Raw genomic sequence first — 17,875 nt, 5'->3', positions numbered from 1 at the left:
TTGTGGTGCAGTGATCGCCTTTTGTTCCCTTGCTCTTACTTCCCTCTCTTCCGTGCCTGGGTGGGGGTGTTTGCAAAACACCGAACGGTGCTGTGAAACACAGATGCTTCCCACCCCAGATCTGCAAGGCTGGCCACGCTGACGAGGAGCCCTCTTCCAGCAAATCAGCTCAGGCATTACTCTTAGTTGTGTCTTTTCAGGAAGGAGAAACAGCACTAAATATTATGAGAAAAGTCAGTCTGTACTTAGAAGAGAGATTGTCCTATATTCTAAACATGCTAATGGATTGTAACCCTGCTCAGCGTCTGGGCTGGTCTCAGTTCAAACGAGGGCGACCTGGACCAAATGCAGAGTAAGAGCTCACAATTTGCGTCACCTAAAAAAATAACAAGCAAGTTAGAGAGAGATTCGTTTATAGAAACACTGGGAGAGGTGGGGCAAAACACACATTTTCCTCTTCTCATCTTAGGCTGCCTAATATGGGCGCATTTCCCTGGATAGTTGCTCTAACCCAGCTCTCTATTAATAATTTTCCTTCTTTTAAAACAAAACAAAATCCTCCACAATTCAGCAGAAAAGACAGCACAAACCAGTGGTCCCTTTGGGAGGGTGCCACGCGACAGAGGAGACTTGGCCCCCACAGGGCACAGAGACCTCGCGTACCTGCTGCCTCTAGGCCGGGGCAAGGAAAGCTGCAGCGCTCCTGTCCCATCCGCCCAGGCAATAACGCAATTCTGAGAGTGCGGCTTGCTGGAGACCGAGATTCTCCCCATGTTTTGGCACCCAATCCTATATCCACTAAGTTAGCAGAAGTGTTCCCCTTTCTTCCAGGCCATCAAAATACATGTAGCAAATCAGTCAGATTTCCTAGGGATAGCAGATGGGGAAACCTGTGAGCTGTGCCACCATCCAGCACGTTCCAAGGGTAGCTGAGGAACAGGTAAGTGCCTTCCTGTAATGCCCCGCCTCTCAACCCCCCAAATCCTGGCCACAGCCCCCATGGGACTGTGCCATAAAGACAAAAAGGACCCGGAGCTCCCGGCTTCTGCTGAACAATAATGCCAAACTACAGCTTTTAATCCCAGGAAACTCGAGGCCACAAGTATAAATTGCCCGAAATACAAATTCTGACTTCATTCTTATGAGAGCACCCCGCTTTCCTGTCAGTCCCTGGCGGGAGGCACCCAGCAGTGGGTCACCGTGCCACCGATTCACCCCACGCTCCCACAGCGGCTTGGGGATGTGCTGTCCGTGCTCCCACGGAGCGGAAAGCGGCGCGGCAGCTGACAAATCAAGATAAGGACAAAGAGGAATGCTCTTCGCCTTCCTGCAAAGAAGGAAGGTGCAACTGTTTTAGCTTTGTCTTCCTTGTAAATACGTTTCATTCATCCTCTGTCATGTGGTGGAGTCTCTGGACCAGTGTCGTGGCTTAACCTGGCAGGCAGTCAAACCCCACGCAGCCGCTCACTCACTCCCCCCCCCTCAGCAGGACGGGGAGAGAATCGGAAGGGTAGGAGTGAGAAGAAACTCGTGGGTTGAGATAAAGACAGTTTAATAGAACAGAAAAAGGGAAAATAATAATGATAATGATAGAATATACAAAATGAGTGATGCACAATGCAATTGCTCACCACCCGCGCTGACCGATAACCAGGTAGCGATCGGTACTTCCTGGATCACGCCTACCCTTCATATACTGAGCATGACGTCACATGGTATGGAATACCCCATTGGCCAGCTGGGCTGGCTGTCCTGCTTATGTTCCCTCCCATCTTGTGTACCTAGCTCTGTCAGTAGGCACGGGAGCTGTCCTTGGACTAGGAGGGCACTTAGCAACAACTGAAAACATCTCTGTGTTATCAACATTCTCCTCATACTAAATCCAAAACACAGCACTAGGAAGAAATTTAACCCTATCCCAGCCGAGACCAGGACAACCAGCATCCTGGAATGTCCAAGGAAGACAATTACAAAACCTTCAAATAAGGGCCCCTTTCCTTAACAGGAGAGTACCCCATCCTCACAGTCATTGCCTCTGACACTGATTTACACCTGCTGAGAATGTGATCAGTGATGCCTTAGGGTGTTCATTATATCCAACTGCTACCAAAATTTCTTTCTCAAAACTCCCAAGTGGGATGTTCCCCTCCCTGAGATGCAGAGATGCATTTGGAAGTCACCAAGCAGTCTTGAAAAAGTTCCACAGCACCCAGCCTGCTCGTAACAAGAAATAACAAATACTCAGACAGTTGGCTTTCTGCCCCAGAAAGGCCACATTTTCCCTCAATGTACAGCCCTCACACACAAATAGGTTTCCCTTCTCTCGCTGCCCTTTTTCAGATCAAAAGGAGGGATTTAGTCCAAGTTGGCCTTCAGGACCTGCTCCCGGTATAGCAAAGGGCTACCCTGCAGAAGGTTTGGCCTTGCACTGGCTTGTGTGAAATGCCAATCATCAAGAGCCTCTGAAGCCCCATTACACCACCACATCCATGGTCCCAAAACAGGGCTGGGACCTTGCAAAAAATCCACCCTCCTGCATTCACCTCCTACAGGATGTGGTTCTGGCCCACACTAGAAAATTCCCCCAGTAGGTAGCCTTCCCTTAGCTGCCCTGGATAAAACTTCGTACTGCTTTTTGCATGATGGACCAGAGAGGAAGGCAAAGCCTATAGTGGGGATTTACAGGGTGTCACTCTCCACCTGTGCCCGAGAGCCCCACACGAACACTGGACCACCCTGAGAGGGGCAGGGCTCGTGTCAGCATTACCACTGCCTTAAAGGAAGGCATGGAGGTAGCATTGCAATCATCAAACATGGACAGCAGCTCTGAGCTTTCCGAGATAGAGCCACTCATCAGTCAGAGTGCAGGAGATGAGGAAGGAGGGATGGAGACACAGTGAAGCCGCATCCTCCTCCTCTCTGCTTGCTGTGTGTGCAAGGAGCTGCGGATGCGCCGCGAGCTCCTCCTCGCGTCCCAGCAAAGCCCTCGGCAGTCGCCGTCCCTCGCCCGGGCACACCGGGGCCAGCGGGCGCCGGCAGAGACGTTGCACAGTGCTGGTACGTGATGCTAGCGACCAGAAACCTGGGTGAGCTGGGAGACCACGTTCTTGTTTTGCTGAACTTTTCCCAGTGGATCCTGGCTTGCAAACCCAACACAAACATAGGTCAAACCCGGCAGGTAATGGGGGAAAACTAACTCCAGAAGGAGGCAGAGTTACAAGGTGGTCCCAAACAAAAATCAATTAATACGCTTGCAGAGATCCTGACCTTTAAAAGATCCTTTCCACTCACTTTGCAGCAGGATGCTTAAACCTGGAGTTTCCAGCTCTTGTTTCAAATGTAAAGAAGGACTTGTATGTCTGAAAGTGCTTACCCTCCTCTCCCCCCAGCTACAAGCATTTGGTCTAATGAAAGCTGTTACCCCTCTCCCTCTTTCAAAATTTGTTTTTCACCCATCTAACCAGGTACTATTGTCACAGGCTGAAACACCTCAACTTGCGGAATTTTACTTAATTTAATTTATTGCCAATTAGCATAAACTTTTATTTTCTAATTGAGGTATTGGGGGGGAGGGGAGAGATGACAAACAATTAAACAAACAGGGACACACTTTTCCTCACCCTTCTGCAAGCTCACCTTCAGTCAAACCCAACTCTCCCCCAACCCAATTCATTGCCTCAACACCCCTTGTTTTCACCAGTCCCTCCCAATCCCTTCAGTGAGGGGAGAGTGGCACAGGAGGTCAGGGTATGTGCGTAACAGTCTCTTTCTGCCAGTCCTGGCTTCTTACTCATTTACTTCCAGTGCTCCTGGTTTCTTAATTGTTACCTCTGCTCAAGCGTTGATCCTCCAGGGGCCACAAGTCCCCAGGGGTGACCCTGCCCTGGCACGGGACATCCATGAGCTGCAGTCCCCCAGGGTTGCCTCTGCTCCAGCGTGGGTCATCTGTGAGCTACAGCCCCTTCAGAGGTAAGCGGCCTCTAAACCACCCGTTCGCGACAGCCGCCTCTGGGACAGAGCAGCTCCTCCTGTGACTGGGTCACCAACACTGCCCCCCGCCACCTGCCTCCTCCACTCCCTCCCAGGTCAACCCCCACGTCTCCTTTTGTGCCTCCTCCTCCTAGTGGCTACCACTCCTCCCTAAACATATCTGAGCACAAGCGCCACACGCTCCTCTGACTGATTAAACTTTCGGTGTGCAAAGGGGTTTTTACACCGGTTTCAGAGCCAGCTGGAAGGGGCTGCGACAGGCACAGAGCAGTTCCCAGCCCCTCCTACAGGGCATCATCATCCCCCCCCGATCAAAACTCTGCAATTAATGCCAAATAAAACTGTGAATGCTCTAATATGAGATAAGCATTTTTAAAATGTATACATCTTCTATGGGGTTGATACCTTGCCTAAGAACAGTAACTTGTTGGTTCAAATTGGTTGCTAAATATAGCCTGGGTTTTAACTAAATCCATAGGAAAGGTTTCTGTGCAGAGTTCTGTTTGGAAAACTCGCTTATAGATCATGGGTTCTCTACGACATTTAGATGGCAAGTTTGACATATTCAAACACGAGGGGAAAATCCAGGCAAGTAAACTAGAGCAACAGGGTATTATATCTAAATTGCCCTCAAAATCATTCTATTCCAACCAGGCTCATGTTACCAGAAAAGTGCACCTCATAGGTCTAAAAGCGTGATTATTAGAATTTTATTTGACATATGTGGTAGTACAGCAATGGGAAAATTTAATATTTGGAGAAAGTAGCAGATGATGGCACATAACAATTCAGTGACATGCAACATCTCAAATTCATAGAAAGTGATTCCCTCTTACAGGAAATGTCAGCATTCAAATGGTTATCAGTACGTTCTTCCTGACCAAACTCAGCCTATATCATCAAGCCAATCAGTATACCATCTTGTGTTTGGAACAGCTATCTCTTCTTAAGTTTCCCAAATTGGGAAAAGTCTGCTGTACAGTTAAAAAGCCAAGCCTTGCAAAATTCCCAGCAGTTACTTAGAATAGAGGAATTCCTTAAATTTCAAAGGAGAGGGTGAGTCACATACAGCACAGATGTTTACTGTCACCCACCCAGGGAAATGTAAAGCCATACACTTTACTCCAGTTGCATGCAGCACAGCACTTAAGCACTTAACTTAAAACATGTACCAAAGAGCCTAGCATTAAGCTTTGTTTAAATAAGAGATTTGCCGAACAGGCATTTATACTGAAACAGAACTCTAGGGTCTACTGCAAGCCAGCCACAAAAAGCAATAGAGTTAACCAAAAGCAAAGTACCCTGCCACACCTAAAATGAGGACATGAATTGTGCAGGAGTCATTTCCAGTTACTGTTTGCTCTGCTTTCCAACCTCCAGCTGCCTCCTGATGTCTGATACATCCATGGGGACCCGCACCGTCAGACCGTCCATCGACTTCTTAATGCACACCTGGCAACCAAGGCGAGATCTGAGAAAAAAACATTAGTGAGCCTCACCTGTTCCCACAGTACAGGAAGAAATTCCCTGCCCACATTGGGATGTCTGGTCCAGGCTGGGTTTTCGCTAGAGTTCCTGTTAAAGGTCTCCCGTGCCCCAAGAGAAAGCAGCTCTAGAGGCACAACCATAATACAGAATAAGTCCTGTCCCTTGGAAACAGGTGCCAGGTGCTGAGAACCTGCCTCAGAGGCTTGAGAATCTACCGTGATCAGCAGGGAGGCTTACGTCTCGGTGAGTCCATACGCCAAGTCCAGCATGTCCAGCTCTTCATCTGAGATGGCATCCAGTTTTTGGAAGGTGTCCTTCTCAAAGATGAGGTGACAGGTGGAGCAGGCTAATGTCCCTTCACATGCACCTGGTGGAGAAACAAAGGAATGACAGCAAATCAGAAAAAACAAAGGGTGAGAGAGATCATCTTCGGGAACCATGTGAGAAAAGGTCTCTTAACAGATCTGGAGCATGTCAAAAGAGATGCCAGAAGACACAATAGATGGATGCAGATTTCAGCCTGCCTCTCCTCTGGGAGGATCACAATCAGTTTTCGAATTTGTACGTCAACTCTAACCAGCCAAACACATAGACACAGGCCGCTGGAATCCCAGCAGTGACGGTCTGGAAGTCACACTGCCATCTCAGTGTGGTAAGCCAGCCCAGCAAGAAGGTGTTGGGGAAGAGAAGCTTGCTTCATGGTCTCACTGGCACACAGTGGCATGTCTACAGTTGCACTACTCTCAGGTCCCCACTGGTCACAGCACAGACACATAAATCCTAAGAGCACATACCCTTGTGCAACACCTACCAAATCCATCAATGGCCAAGTTTTGATTGACTACCACTTCCAGCAAACTCTCCCCTTCTTTGGCCGTGGCCGTAAGTCGCTCTCCATCCCGATTTATAAAATGCACCGTCACCTGGTCTGCAGTGCTGTAAGACAAGTTTGCAAAAATCAGAGGGGCCCACCCTTTCCTGCACACCCACTGTTGAGGTCTCTTGGCTGAGCACTAGAGACATGGCACTTGGAGGGAAACGTGCATACGAACGCTTTCTAGAAGGATTACACCACGCGTGTCAGAAGATTCAGATTATCAGCTCTCAGTGGTGGACAAATCTGAGTTGATCCAAAATATTTCCCACTTCATCAAACATCCCTCAGAATACAAGTTTAGCTGCACGTGAACAAGTGCAGATGCTCTGCACCCGCTGCCTCTGCTTGGGCTGGCTGGTGGAGGGAGCATTCGTAGGCAGGCAAACTGTTTGCAAGTCCTGGGCCTGGGATGTTAATCTTGGGTGGAGCGATATAATAACAAGAAAAGTGCTCAGGATCAGACACTAATCATGCAATAAGGGCTGTTGTCATTCACATTTTGTTTCCCCTTCCCTTCCCAAGGGGATTACTTGATGACTGTTCCTTTTCTGCTGTTTGTTCTTTCATGAAGTGCCCACTCCTTCCCTGAAGTCAATCACAGGGAGCCTTGTGATGAGACATGCTCAGCCCCAGCTTACAGAGCAACCATGCTGAGTAACCTGTGAGCTGATGTGATCCTTGCTCAGGAGAAATTGCTAGTTATTCTGACAGCCTGCGAGATTTAATCTGATAGAGAGTTAAGAACAAGGCCATCAGTATCTCTTAGTGCTGACTTGCAGAAACCACATCTACAAATAAGAGGGAAACAGCATCCGTTCATCTCCTTCGGACCAGGCTCTCCCCGCTAGTGTGGGGAAGGCTGCCACCCTGAACAGCGCTGTCAGGGATTTCTCACCAAGACAGTATATTCTGAGACCATCTATTATATTTGCCAGGGGAAGCACATGAGCAAACAGTGGGTTTTCTTGGTGTATATACCCAAACGGTCACTTAGAAGCAGGAGGTCCCAGTTACCCAAAGGTCCCACCTCCTGTGCTGAAACAGGGCAGCACCCTGGAGTCAGTGGGTATTTTGCCCAGTACCTCTCAACGTGGCACTGCCCGAGTGCCCATCATCTCAAAGCCCAGGACATTTTCCAGCGGCAGAAGCTGGGTCCACCTTCTTCGCTTCCGTCAAGCCGACAACACCCACCACTCGCCCAGATCTCTGGAAAGATCCGCCTCTGTCTCCCGCAGCTCTGAAACTCCCAAGCACCAGCAGGGCCAGCGCTGCCCCGTGGCCTTGCTGCTGTCATTTCTGGTACAGGAAGAACGAACCACAGCCTTGAAGAGAGAGTGAATTTCACAGCGAGAACTGGCCAAGCTCACGATCCCCTGATTCTTCTCACTTACACAAGGCTGAGCGAAGCAGCATCCAGCTCTCAGAATTTCTAGTATTATCTCCCAATTTCTTGCAATCTATTTGCAATATACATTGAATACAAACTGTCACAGGTTCCAGCAAACCCACCAGCCGAGGAAGTGCCGTTAGCACCTACACTCCTCTGTGCCAGGCATTCTCTTGGAAAGTCACAGAGATTGGGAGGAAGAATTGGTTAAATGGGACTTGTCCCTGGGATAGCAACACCAGCAGCTGACTTACCCTGTCTGCTCATCCCTCTCTGCTCTGTGGCGGATGAAAACGAAGCATGTGGAGAGCTCTGCTGACTTCCTTTTAATGTTAAGCACAGAAATATATAAGGATCAAGTTTAAACAATTTGCTTTGCTCTTTCTTAACTCACAAGAGGCAGAGGTGGAGTACGGGGGATGTATAGGATGTACAGCTGAAATAGGAGACCGGAAAGAATTCCTGTAAAAATGTAACGGAAAAGGGGGAAGAAATGTTCTCTTTCAGATTTGCAGGCCTTATTCATTCCGCTTCACATAAGCCATAATCATCATCTAGATCTAATCCCATTTACCTGTTGACGAATAATTGCAGTACATTTCTAAGTGATTCAGAATGCTGTTTCTTAAAATGTTGTCACATGGACTTCATCAGCAAGACTTCAGGCACAGAAAACTCTGAACAATTAACTCTTTGGAAAGCCAATCCCCATATTCCATCAAAATTTGGAAGTGGAGAGAAGAGAGGAAGCAACATTTTTTGCTTTCTCTGCTCTTCTGTTTTCAGCTGCATCTTGATTCAGCTAGCAGAAGCAGAACACAGGGGCCACTGTACCTTCACGTGAGGCAGCCAGCTTCCCGTTTTTCAGAAAGCTTCAGCAGAAAACAATGCCTGGGCCATTAGTCTACAACAGGGTCCCCTGGTTGCGAAAACAGCTGCGAAGTTAGCGCCGAGACCATGCTGCAGAGGGAAGAGTTTCTCACGTGCAGAATGGAAAGACCACATTGCAGTCAAGCACAGCCAAGCAGGACCACCCTATTTCCCAATGCAAACAGCCAAAAAACATCTTTAAGACATTTCAGTCTCCTCCATAGAAACACCCACAGACATTTCTTTGTGAATAAGCAATTTAAAGGCTAGTTCTCAAATGTCAAAAGAAAACAAAGCAAACCAACCCTCTCTGTATTTTGATCCATTAGACCCATTTATTCAATTTTTATGGCAAATAGGCAGGTTTCCTGGCAATGTTGGTTTTACAGTTATGGATGAAACAATTTGTTACACAACAGAAATGGTAAAGTCATAGGACTTCACTTAATGCCGCAACTCAATGCATTCTTCAACAGGATAATGCGAGCGGGCTGCCTGCAAGCAGTGTGCTGGATCCAACAATCCCCAAAGCTGCATGCATATTTATTGACAGAAAACTACATTTGTGTTGTCTTTGAGGCACCTAAAGCTTCAGCCGACATCAGTCCCAGGAGGATCCCTGCACCAGGCTCCCGCGAATGCTAGGGGGATTTGTTCCCTGCGGTTCCTCCTGGACACAGCCCTGCTTTGACTGTCGCTGCCAGTTAAATGAGCCGTGAGACAGCTGAGTTGCAGCCAGGCACAACACACAGGGTATCCAGTTAGATATAAGGAAGTACAGATGCTATTGTCACAGACCCCCTGCATGACTTTGGAGGAGCCTGGGTGCAGCAGTTCACCCTTCTCGAGAGCAGGGACGATGCTGAGCACTCCTAGACCACAACATAGAGAGCACCTGTAAGCAGCTTCTCTCTTCGCTGGCTGTAGGGGAAATTTAAGCCGTTTGTCCGTGTTCTTAGTATAGGTGCCTCTGTCGGGGGCATAAACCCAGCCTGATTACTCCCCGTTTTCACTGTTCAGTTCAGTCATCTCCCACAGACCCATTCACGTACTGCCCTAGCTGCCTTCATATCCCCTGAATCAGTCCCAGGCTTGAGTCTCTCCCAGAGGCCACCTGCTTTGGGTACCCCAGGGTTCAGGAAAGCCCAGAGAGAAAATCTGTAGCTTTTATTTTCTATTTACTTCTGAATTTGTTTATCAGCATTTTCGAAAGTATGAAAAAATTCACATTTTGTTAAGAAAATAATTTTGACCCAGGATTTTAAAAACAACTCAGAATTGATTAGACTAAATTTTGCTTCATTTAGGCTGAACTATTTTACAGTGGCATTATTGTCACGGGACACAGGGTCAGAGCCTTGGAAAGATCTTATCAGGATGTGACAAACTCAGCACTGCAAGTTCAATGCATGCCAACTGATTTATTCCCTATTTTAAAAAATCTCAAACTTCCTGTGACACAGGGAACAAGTAAAGAGGGTTTCAAGAAGGTTTTTCTTCTCCCTGTTGGTGTTTTTCCCTAAAAGATAGTTTCCAAGGCCATACAAAATAGCAAGATGCCCACAAGTACTGCCAGAAAGAACTTCATAAGCAACAAACAAATCAGAAAGAAAACCCACTGATAACCAGTCTTCATTTATCCCATTAAACAGGGTTATCAGTATAACTCTTCTCTAAGGTCAGATAGCAAAATAGTTTATTGTAGTTTATGTGATGTTGGTTGGGTCTTTTTCTCAATGTCTAGCAGATTACAGCATGATCCAGACCATACTGGTCTAGGAGATCTACAAATTCCCTGTATTTTGCTGACAGAAGTTCAGTCTCCTGAACGCCCCATAAGGACCAGGCAGAGGTAAGATGGCAGGGAGTCTGCTGTCGTTCCTGCTGTAGAGACAGACGAGTCCTCTCGCCAGGCAGCCCCTCTGGTCGGCCCCATCCTTTCGGCACGCGGGGACGGCCCGCTCCTGCGTCTTTAAGGTTTCCTTCTTGAAGGCCGTCGAGCCTCCTCGGACTCCTTTGCCCCTCAGGGCTGCCTCCCACGGGACTCTGCCAACCAGGCCCAGGCTGCCCTTCCCGACGCCCAGCTGGGAGCCCTCCGCCCCGGCAGGGACCAAATGCATTTAGAGGCATTTCTAAACACAAGCTTCTGCCCAATTTCCACCGCAGAGTGCAACTCACAAACTCAACCGCCATGACAAACTGTGCACGTTGCCCCAAGCAAGCGGTCTCGGCAAAGCCCGGCACAAGTCACCGGCCTCCGGAGCCCGGCAGGACAGCAGTGCTGCGGCGTGGGGGCGCACCCACAGCCACCATCGGGGCGGCTGAGCCGGCTCCTCCGTCTCCCTGCCAAGAGCACGCCAGCAAGGCACAGAGCTGGCAGAGTGGCTTCCCGTGACCTAAAGAGAGCATTTTGCTCCCTGGAGCTGCAGACATCAGCTGCCTACTCTGCCCTTACAGCAGCAGGGACAAGAAAGCCAAGAGAAATTACAGTTCCCAGAGCAACCCGGTGGTCATCCCAGCTTCCCCACAGCAGGAATACAGCAGGCTCGTGGCCCAGCTGTGCGACACACCTTGCCCACCATCCCTGTTCCTCAAAGGCTGGTGCCTGGGCCTCAGAGGTCGACGGACTCTTGTGCCGCGTCGTCATCCTCGTGCTCTGGATCCAGGCCACCGGCTGCAGCCTCCACAGCTCCAGCAGCAGGGAGCGGCACCTCTCAGGCTGGCTCCCCGCACCACCTCCCTCCCGCCAGCATCTGCTTAGCCCACGCTTCCTCGCCCACCACCTCCTGCCGGCCGAGCTTCGCGCTGGCCCCTCTCCCCTCCCTTCTGCGGAGCGAGGCAGAGGCGAGCGCGTGTCCCTCCTGAAAAGGCCCTTCCCGACGCAGCACGGTAGGGTCCAGCGTTTGGCTCACCTCGTTCCCCAGGGGCATCCTGGAGCTTGCGCGGGGAGCCGAAGCCTCTTTCCGACCCCTGCGTAGCTGGCGCGTGATGCTGCTCAGTCACCCCGCAGAGACAGATAAAGCGAATTTTGCTCACATTCAGTCCACTTAGCAAGGGTCGCATGAGCCCCGAGATGCCTTGAGCTATCATGCTACTTAGGGTTCTGCTTTGCGTCTCGCGGGCTGGCGTTTGTTGCAAGGCCAGCTAGATTAAGAGTTATAAGTACAGCTGAGATGAGGGAGAAAAAGAAAAAAAAAAAAGAAGCCACTAGGACAGCCTCCCTGGAGGTGGAGGGAGGGAGGAGGGAGGGATGGGACAGAGGGATTGTGCTTGGATCTTGCTGCAGTCCCGCCCGTCAGGGCATGGGAATTGGGGGACGCGTGGTAACATGAGCATCATCTCCACACACCAGTCCTCAAGCAATGCTCACCTTGTTTTTGCCTTACAGACCTCCCTTTAGGAAGCAGACCTAAATCCAGTTTCAGGAGCAATATTCATTGCAACGTCTAGTCACAAAGGGGTTGCGAGCTGGGGGCTGGAAGAGCAGACTGGCAGGAGCACTGACGGCTGCTGCCTCAGGAAGAGACGGGCATGCCAGTTCTTACAGCAACGGGGTGAGAGCAAGACTTGCGGATTCTGCTCGATGTGGATGTCGCCCAGCCACATCATTGCCTTCTCCGATACTGCAGGCTCCCAGCTCTAAAATGTGAATATCACTTACTTCACAAGACAGTGGTGAGAAGCAGCCACTTTACTCATTTGCTAAATTCTCTGCTGAAAAGCGCCGTAAAGGCACAGATAAGTATCATTCATTTCACGCTAAATGATACTCCATGCTAGTGAGACTTCTGAAGAAAAAAACGCTTTAATTTATTCCCAGAAACACTGTCACTAGTTTAGTCTACCCTCCTCTCCAGGGTAAATCAATTTGCCTCTGAGGACCAAAATGCAACAGCAGAGACAGTTTCAGTTCCTGGTTTTTGTGGAGTTGAGAACAGCTCTCATTTCAGGAGCCTGAATTGTCCCCAATACCAAATTAACAGTTCACCATTTGGTAGGATGCTTGCTTTAATCAAGTTTTTTAATGCAGTAACATAGTAGCCAGTATAAGCAGAAACCTTTGAAACTCGACTCACCAATCCGTACAGGGGAGAGAGACTACAGCATAAGAACGAGAACTGGCTGGAAAATGATCCCCTCAACACACACACACAGAGTGGATTCATAGTTTTGAAGATAACTGGAAAGTTTTGGCTTTTCACCCCAAAATGAAAATTTTCCACCCAAAGCTTTCAGGTTGGAAGGGGGATGCTTAAGCTTTCTGAGAAAAGCATTGAAGACATTAAGGACCACAAGTATTTTCCATAAGGAGGGAGGGAAATCCTATTCTTCAGTCCAATGAAGTTTTAAAGGCAAGGGCCCAAGCATTCAAACACACCACTGAGATCGCTTCAGTGGAGAGAAACTCACGGGCAATGAGTTGCCAAGTGCAGGCTGGGCATTACTGCTCCCATGACAGGACACGTGCAAGAGAAACATGCAGCGCCCTGCTATGGAGGGATGTGATCTGACATAACTTGGAGTTGTATTTGCAGGGCATCACTGACCAAAGTCTCCTCACTCCTCTTGCTGAACACGGGTGACACTTCCTAGCTCAATATGTGATGGGCTTGGCAATCAGCAATCACAGCCTTGCAGCACCCTCATGCCAGCCCCTGCTTGTCCCACAAATGCATTTTTCTGCTGCAGGATTTGCCCCTCAGGCTTTGTTCAGGCCAACAGCTCTGTAAGTGCAGGGAGAGTGGGGCAAACCACTGAGTGTCACTAGGATCTTAATCCAGAGTGAGTGCTACCCCCAAGTCCAGAGTCAGCAAGAGAGCTGCCGTCTGCCAAGAGGCACCCATGGCATGTCCCTGGCAGCAGCTGGGCAGGGGTACGATGCCGAAGCAGGGATGCCACATGGCAGGCATGGGTGCACATCAGCAGCCCAGACATGCCCAGGACCACTGGGACTTCTCTAATTCCACCCCTCGACCCCAGTTAAGGTAAAAATTCCTCATTTCAAATCATCTGTAGAATATCCTTCGAAGGCTTCCCTCCCCACCCTTGCTTGTATAACAGAGGAGAGCTGGCAGTGAGGCGAGCGGTTTGTTTTAGCTGAACGCAGCTCTGGCCAGTGTCCCTGGTCTGCGGCCCCTCAGTCTCAGGTCAGCTTTTCCAGGTGGTTTGCTCTCTCCTGCAAGCGGATACTTCAGCCTTCAAACCCACATTCTTGGGCTGCAGCTCACCCCTGAATTTAAAATCCGCTCTGTGCAGCCTCTGCAGCTGAGACTCTGCCCAGTCCTGCCCTTCACTTTTCAGGCACCACAGAGATGCAGTAGGCAGCCCAGTTCTGCCTCTCAGTCATTTCATAGAAGGAAAGCAAGGCTTCCAAGAGAGACGCAAGGAAAGGGGCCACAGCACATCCAAACAAACCACAAAGCATCCTATCTCTCCAGCCAACCTTGAATTGAGAGATACACTAGTATATGCGCAGCAGTTTTCACAGCAAGGACTTTTGTGTGTTTGCCTGGCACTGACCCCTCTCCTTGCCAGGAACTCAGAGCACAGCAAGGACAGGTCAATGCCACCCGATGGGAGAGAGGCCAACACAGACCAGGGAAGTCAGGTCTGAGAGCATCGTACCCAGTCTTGGCAGGGAGGTGAGCAGCAGTGAAGGGGACAACTGTCCTCTGGTGAAAGCAGGAACAACCCTGCTGGGGTAAGGAGAGTCATGTCCTATGCGTCGGATAGCCTGTTCTAAGGTATTTGAAACAGGAGGAAAAGGGCAGAAGATCTCCTTTTTCCCCTCCTCTCCCCCACCTTCTAGCAGCAAGCCTAGAAGTAAATGCAGCCTTTCCAGAGTAAACCAGTGTTCATTTAGCCCAGGACACAAAAATAGAAACCTTTGCAAATAACCACCCCTCCCACAAAAAACAAACCAACCAAGAATATCCTTGCTTTGAAAAAGCCCTCAACGTGTTGCTTTGGAGGTCAGCACACACTTTATGGGTAGGACAGACAGAGCTGAAGTGAATCTTTAGCTCTGTTTCACAGAAATTGGGCAGAAGCCAGGTTTCCACTAGCATGCACACACACACCCCCCCCCCGGCCCCACCTCTTGCTTGCCAGCAGGTCACACTGCTGTCAGTGCAGTGGCTGTGCCTACACGTCTCGCCATGTGTTAGCACATGCTGGGAAGGAAGTGGTTTTCTACCTTGAAAGACATCGCCCAATTTCTTCTGCACCACACAAAGGACAATTCACCTCCCCCCTCCCCAGTCTAGGGACTCTCATGTAGAAGTCCAAAACAGCTCTGAGGTACCATTAACCACACCTCATCCCTGATTTCTGCACAAGAAGTAAACAGATTGAAATCAGCACTGATCCAACAAGAAGTCACACAATACCATTGCAGCCTCCACAGCCAGAAGCCCACTCAGACTGCTCAGACACCAGACCCAGCTCCTCTGACCACCACTAGAGTTTCAGTGCTTCCGTGGGCTGATTCAGCAAACACGTAGGCATAGTCAGCACAAAGCAGACTTGCATCGATTCCTTTGGGCAGAAGACACACTGTGCAAACAGCTCTGACCAGAAGAGCTCTTCTGTAAACTCTGTGGCTTCCAAGAAACCCTAGATGGAAGGTTTAAAATTACCGTACTAGCCTGCTGCCTCTCTGAAAGCAGATGAAAATCATCATGTAATCCTGTAGTTAATATACACGTTAATATAGTTTTAGTGATGCTGCAGTTCTGGGGTTGCAAGAGTAACTCCACTACCATTTGAATCAAGATTTGATGCATTTGATAAATTAAGGGAGAAAGAAGTTCCTCTGCGAAGGAGCGGGAGAAGAAGAATCAGAACGAGCAGAAAGAATCAGGAGAAGCAGCCTGTCCTGCAGCAGAGCAGCCACAAGAGCAGCAGAGGGAAGAGACAGAAATCACACACAAGTCAGAAACCACCTGGCCCCTATCCATAAGCAAGCTGCAACATATGCAGAAAGATTACAGGTGTCATCCAGGAAAGTAAATTAACACCTGTTTGCTCCGACACTGGAACATTTTATCAAATCAGTATTTGATAAAATCCCAGGTGCTCAACAGTGTTACTCCCAAAGGAAAAGTGTCCAGAGGGGAGGGAGGAACTGAGCGAGCAGTTCAACAAGTCAGGACAAAGCTGAAGGCCAGCACTGTGCCCCGGTACAGAAGTCATCGCTCCTTTATTGTTTGGAGCCAGCAGGACTGGCCCACGCTCTCTTCCATGTTTGTGGGAAGGCAGGCAGTCTGGCCACGTGAAGGGCACAGAGGTGGAAGTCTGAGCTGAGTTCTGTGAAATGGGCCACAAGGTTCATTCACAACTCTTCTGCCTTGGAAAAAGCACATCGTCCTCTGCGCCGTGTTTTACCTCTCAAAGAAATGGGGGAAAGGATTCTTGGTTGGCCTCTGAGGAGTATGAATGAGGGATGATGGATAAAACACACGCCTGAGACAGAAGTGCTCTTGCCAGAGCTGCACTGGCTCAGTCGCTGCCAAGAGGTAGCCAGAGGCAAGCCCGTGCTGTTCCCATGGGTAAAGTCTCCGGGACTGCAGTCAGAGCAGCAGGCACGCAGACCTGAGCAATGGAGGTTTCCAGAACGCAGCCTTCGTTCTTAACTTGAATGGCAAGAACAGCCTCCCCCTCACCTCCTACCGAGCCCACCACCTCACAAATACTCCTGTAAGGAAGCAGATACAGCCTGCTTACGTACACAGAACTAAAGCCACTGAACAAAACTAAAATTCCCCTTCCCCATTGCCACCATGAAAGTCCATCAACCACCTTTCCTGTTCCAGAACAAGCTGCTAATAAAAGCAAATAGGGCAACTTGTGCTTGTTCTGCTTTCTCCAAGCCCACAGGACCAGGTACAGAGTCTGCCCCAAAACAGATGCACTGAACACAAACACAAAGCACAGACAAAGTGCTTACCTTAAGTGTGCTCAAGTCTCAGATACTGCCTCGTAGAGGCTAGAGGCTTGGGGGGAAGACTGTAAACGTGCTTCAGTTTCTACATCTCTCAAACAAGACTACCATTTGCCCACTCCAACCTTTCTCTAGATGTTCAGCAATCTTCTGAGAATGACTATAAACAAAAGGAGCAAGGGCCAAATTTTTACCACAGGAAGCAAGAGGGTAGTATGGCAATCATCAGAGATGGGCTAACACTGCAACAAGGAAACAAAATTAATTCACAACAGGGCTTCTTGACAGCAGCCACCTCTGACAACACAGCTGCTGCCTGGCTGGGTGAAGGCCACTAAGAAGTTAGTGCCCCAGCCAAGGCCTTTACTTGCAGATGCTTCTCCTTCAGTCAGTCAAGGATGCTTCAAAGATGGATGGGAAGGCAGTACTGCTGCACATGGGGTATAGAAAGCCTTCATCGTAACCTCCCAGCTCAAGAGCAGTATCCCCTTGACCCTTCAGTTAATCTTGATGATTGAAGATCAACCCTGGCTTGTATTTCTTTAAAAGACGATGCACAACCAGAGGCAGTAGCAATCATGGGTGCTTGTAATTTTCCAACTAGCTCTGCTCACCAGAAAGCTGTATCAATGGTATTAACACCTGCTTAGAGCAAATGCATTCTCAGCAGAAGTTGGAGATACAGTCCCTTCCACAAGCTCCCAATATTCTTTTTTGCAGTCTCAGCACTATTCTTTCCTCTACTTTTCCCTATACCCACTTCATCTTGTCATCTATCCTGAGAAAGTCCATCTTAAAATTACTAGTTTAAAGTTACTAGTAACTTTCAGAGACCCATCACGTGGCACTAGATGTTCATTTAGGCATTGTTCAGTCATAAGGACTTGCACCCTTGTACACAAACCGCACTTAAATTAGAGCTGCAGACCTGCAAGACAAAAGCCAGCCTCAGCCTAGCATGCATTTGATGCATTGAGGCCCAGATGCTTTTTCTTACAGATAAGTTAATTTTTCTGCAAGGGAGACATTAACATCATATGTGGAGTTCACTTGCATAAGGGTATGCATCAGTTATGGGTTGTCATCACAGATGAATTACACTGTTCTCTGCCAGTTGCCATGTGCTCCGATTATACACTGGTATAAGATAATTAGACTGTATGCCCAAGATTGAGTTATGTATAGCTGCAAAGCTGGCACTCAACAGAACAGTCACACCGATTGCACAGGGCAAACAAGCCATACCTCAGTGATTCTCCGCCTTCTCATTGGGACACAGTCTGCCTTCGTAGATGTTCAAGCAGCTGCCATACAACTGTCT

At 49.0% G+C, this 17,875-nt stretch overlaps 1 protein-coding gene across 1 annotated transcript; it reads right to left on the bottom strand.

Moving 5' to 3' along the window:
• Window positions 1-5,210: 5,210 nt before the first annotated feature.
• On the bottom strand, window positions 5,211-11,759 carry LOC142087546 (adrenodoxin-like). Its single transcript, XM_075161860.1, has 4 exons — window positions 11,525-11,759; window positions 6,290-6,406; window positions 5,716-5,845; window positions 5,211-5,461 (listed from the first exon to the last, which is right to left on the bottom strand). The coding sequence occupies exons 1-4, from the start codon at window positions 11,700-11,702 to the stop codon at window positions 5,341-5,343; spliced, it is 546 nt and encodes a 181-aa protein (XP_075017961.1). The 5' UTR covers window positions 11,703-11,759; the 3' UTR covers window positions 5,211-5,340.
• Window positions 11,760-17,875: the final 6,116 nt, after the last annotated feature.

Source organism: Calonectris borealis, chromosome 13 (assembly GCF_964195595.1).
Source record: "Calonectris borealis chromosome 13, bCalBor7.hap1.2, whole genome shotgun sequence".
In the NCBI taxonomy this organism is placed as follows: Eukaryota; Metazoa; Chordata; class Aves; order Procellariiformes; family Procellariidae; genus Calonectris; species Calonectris borealis.
This window is presented reverse-complemented; position numbering and strand designations above follow the sequence as displayed.

Excerpts from the sequence above, each read along its gene's own strand:
- LOC142087546 (XM_075161860.1), bottom strand. The coding sequence starts at position 11,702 with ATGATAGCTCAAGGCATCTCGGGGCTCATGCGACCCTTGCTAAGTGGA. Across the intron at positions 6,407-11,524 it reads GGATGCCCCTGGGGAACGAG|ACCAGGTGACGGTGCATTTT; the intron begins GTGAGCCAAACG and ends ACAGCACTGCAG. Across the intron at positions 5,462-5,715 it reads GCGTATGGACTCACCGAGAC|ATCTCGCCTTGGTTGCCAGG; the intron begins GTAAGCCTCCCT and ends TTTTTTTCTCAG.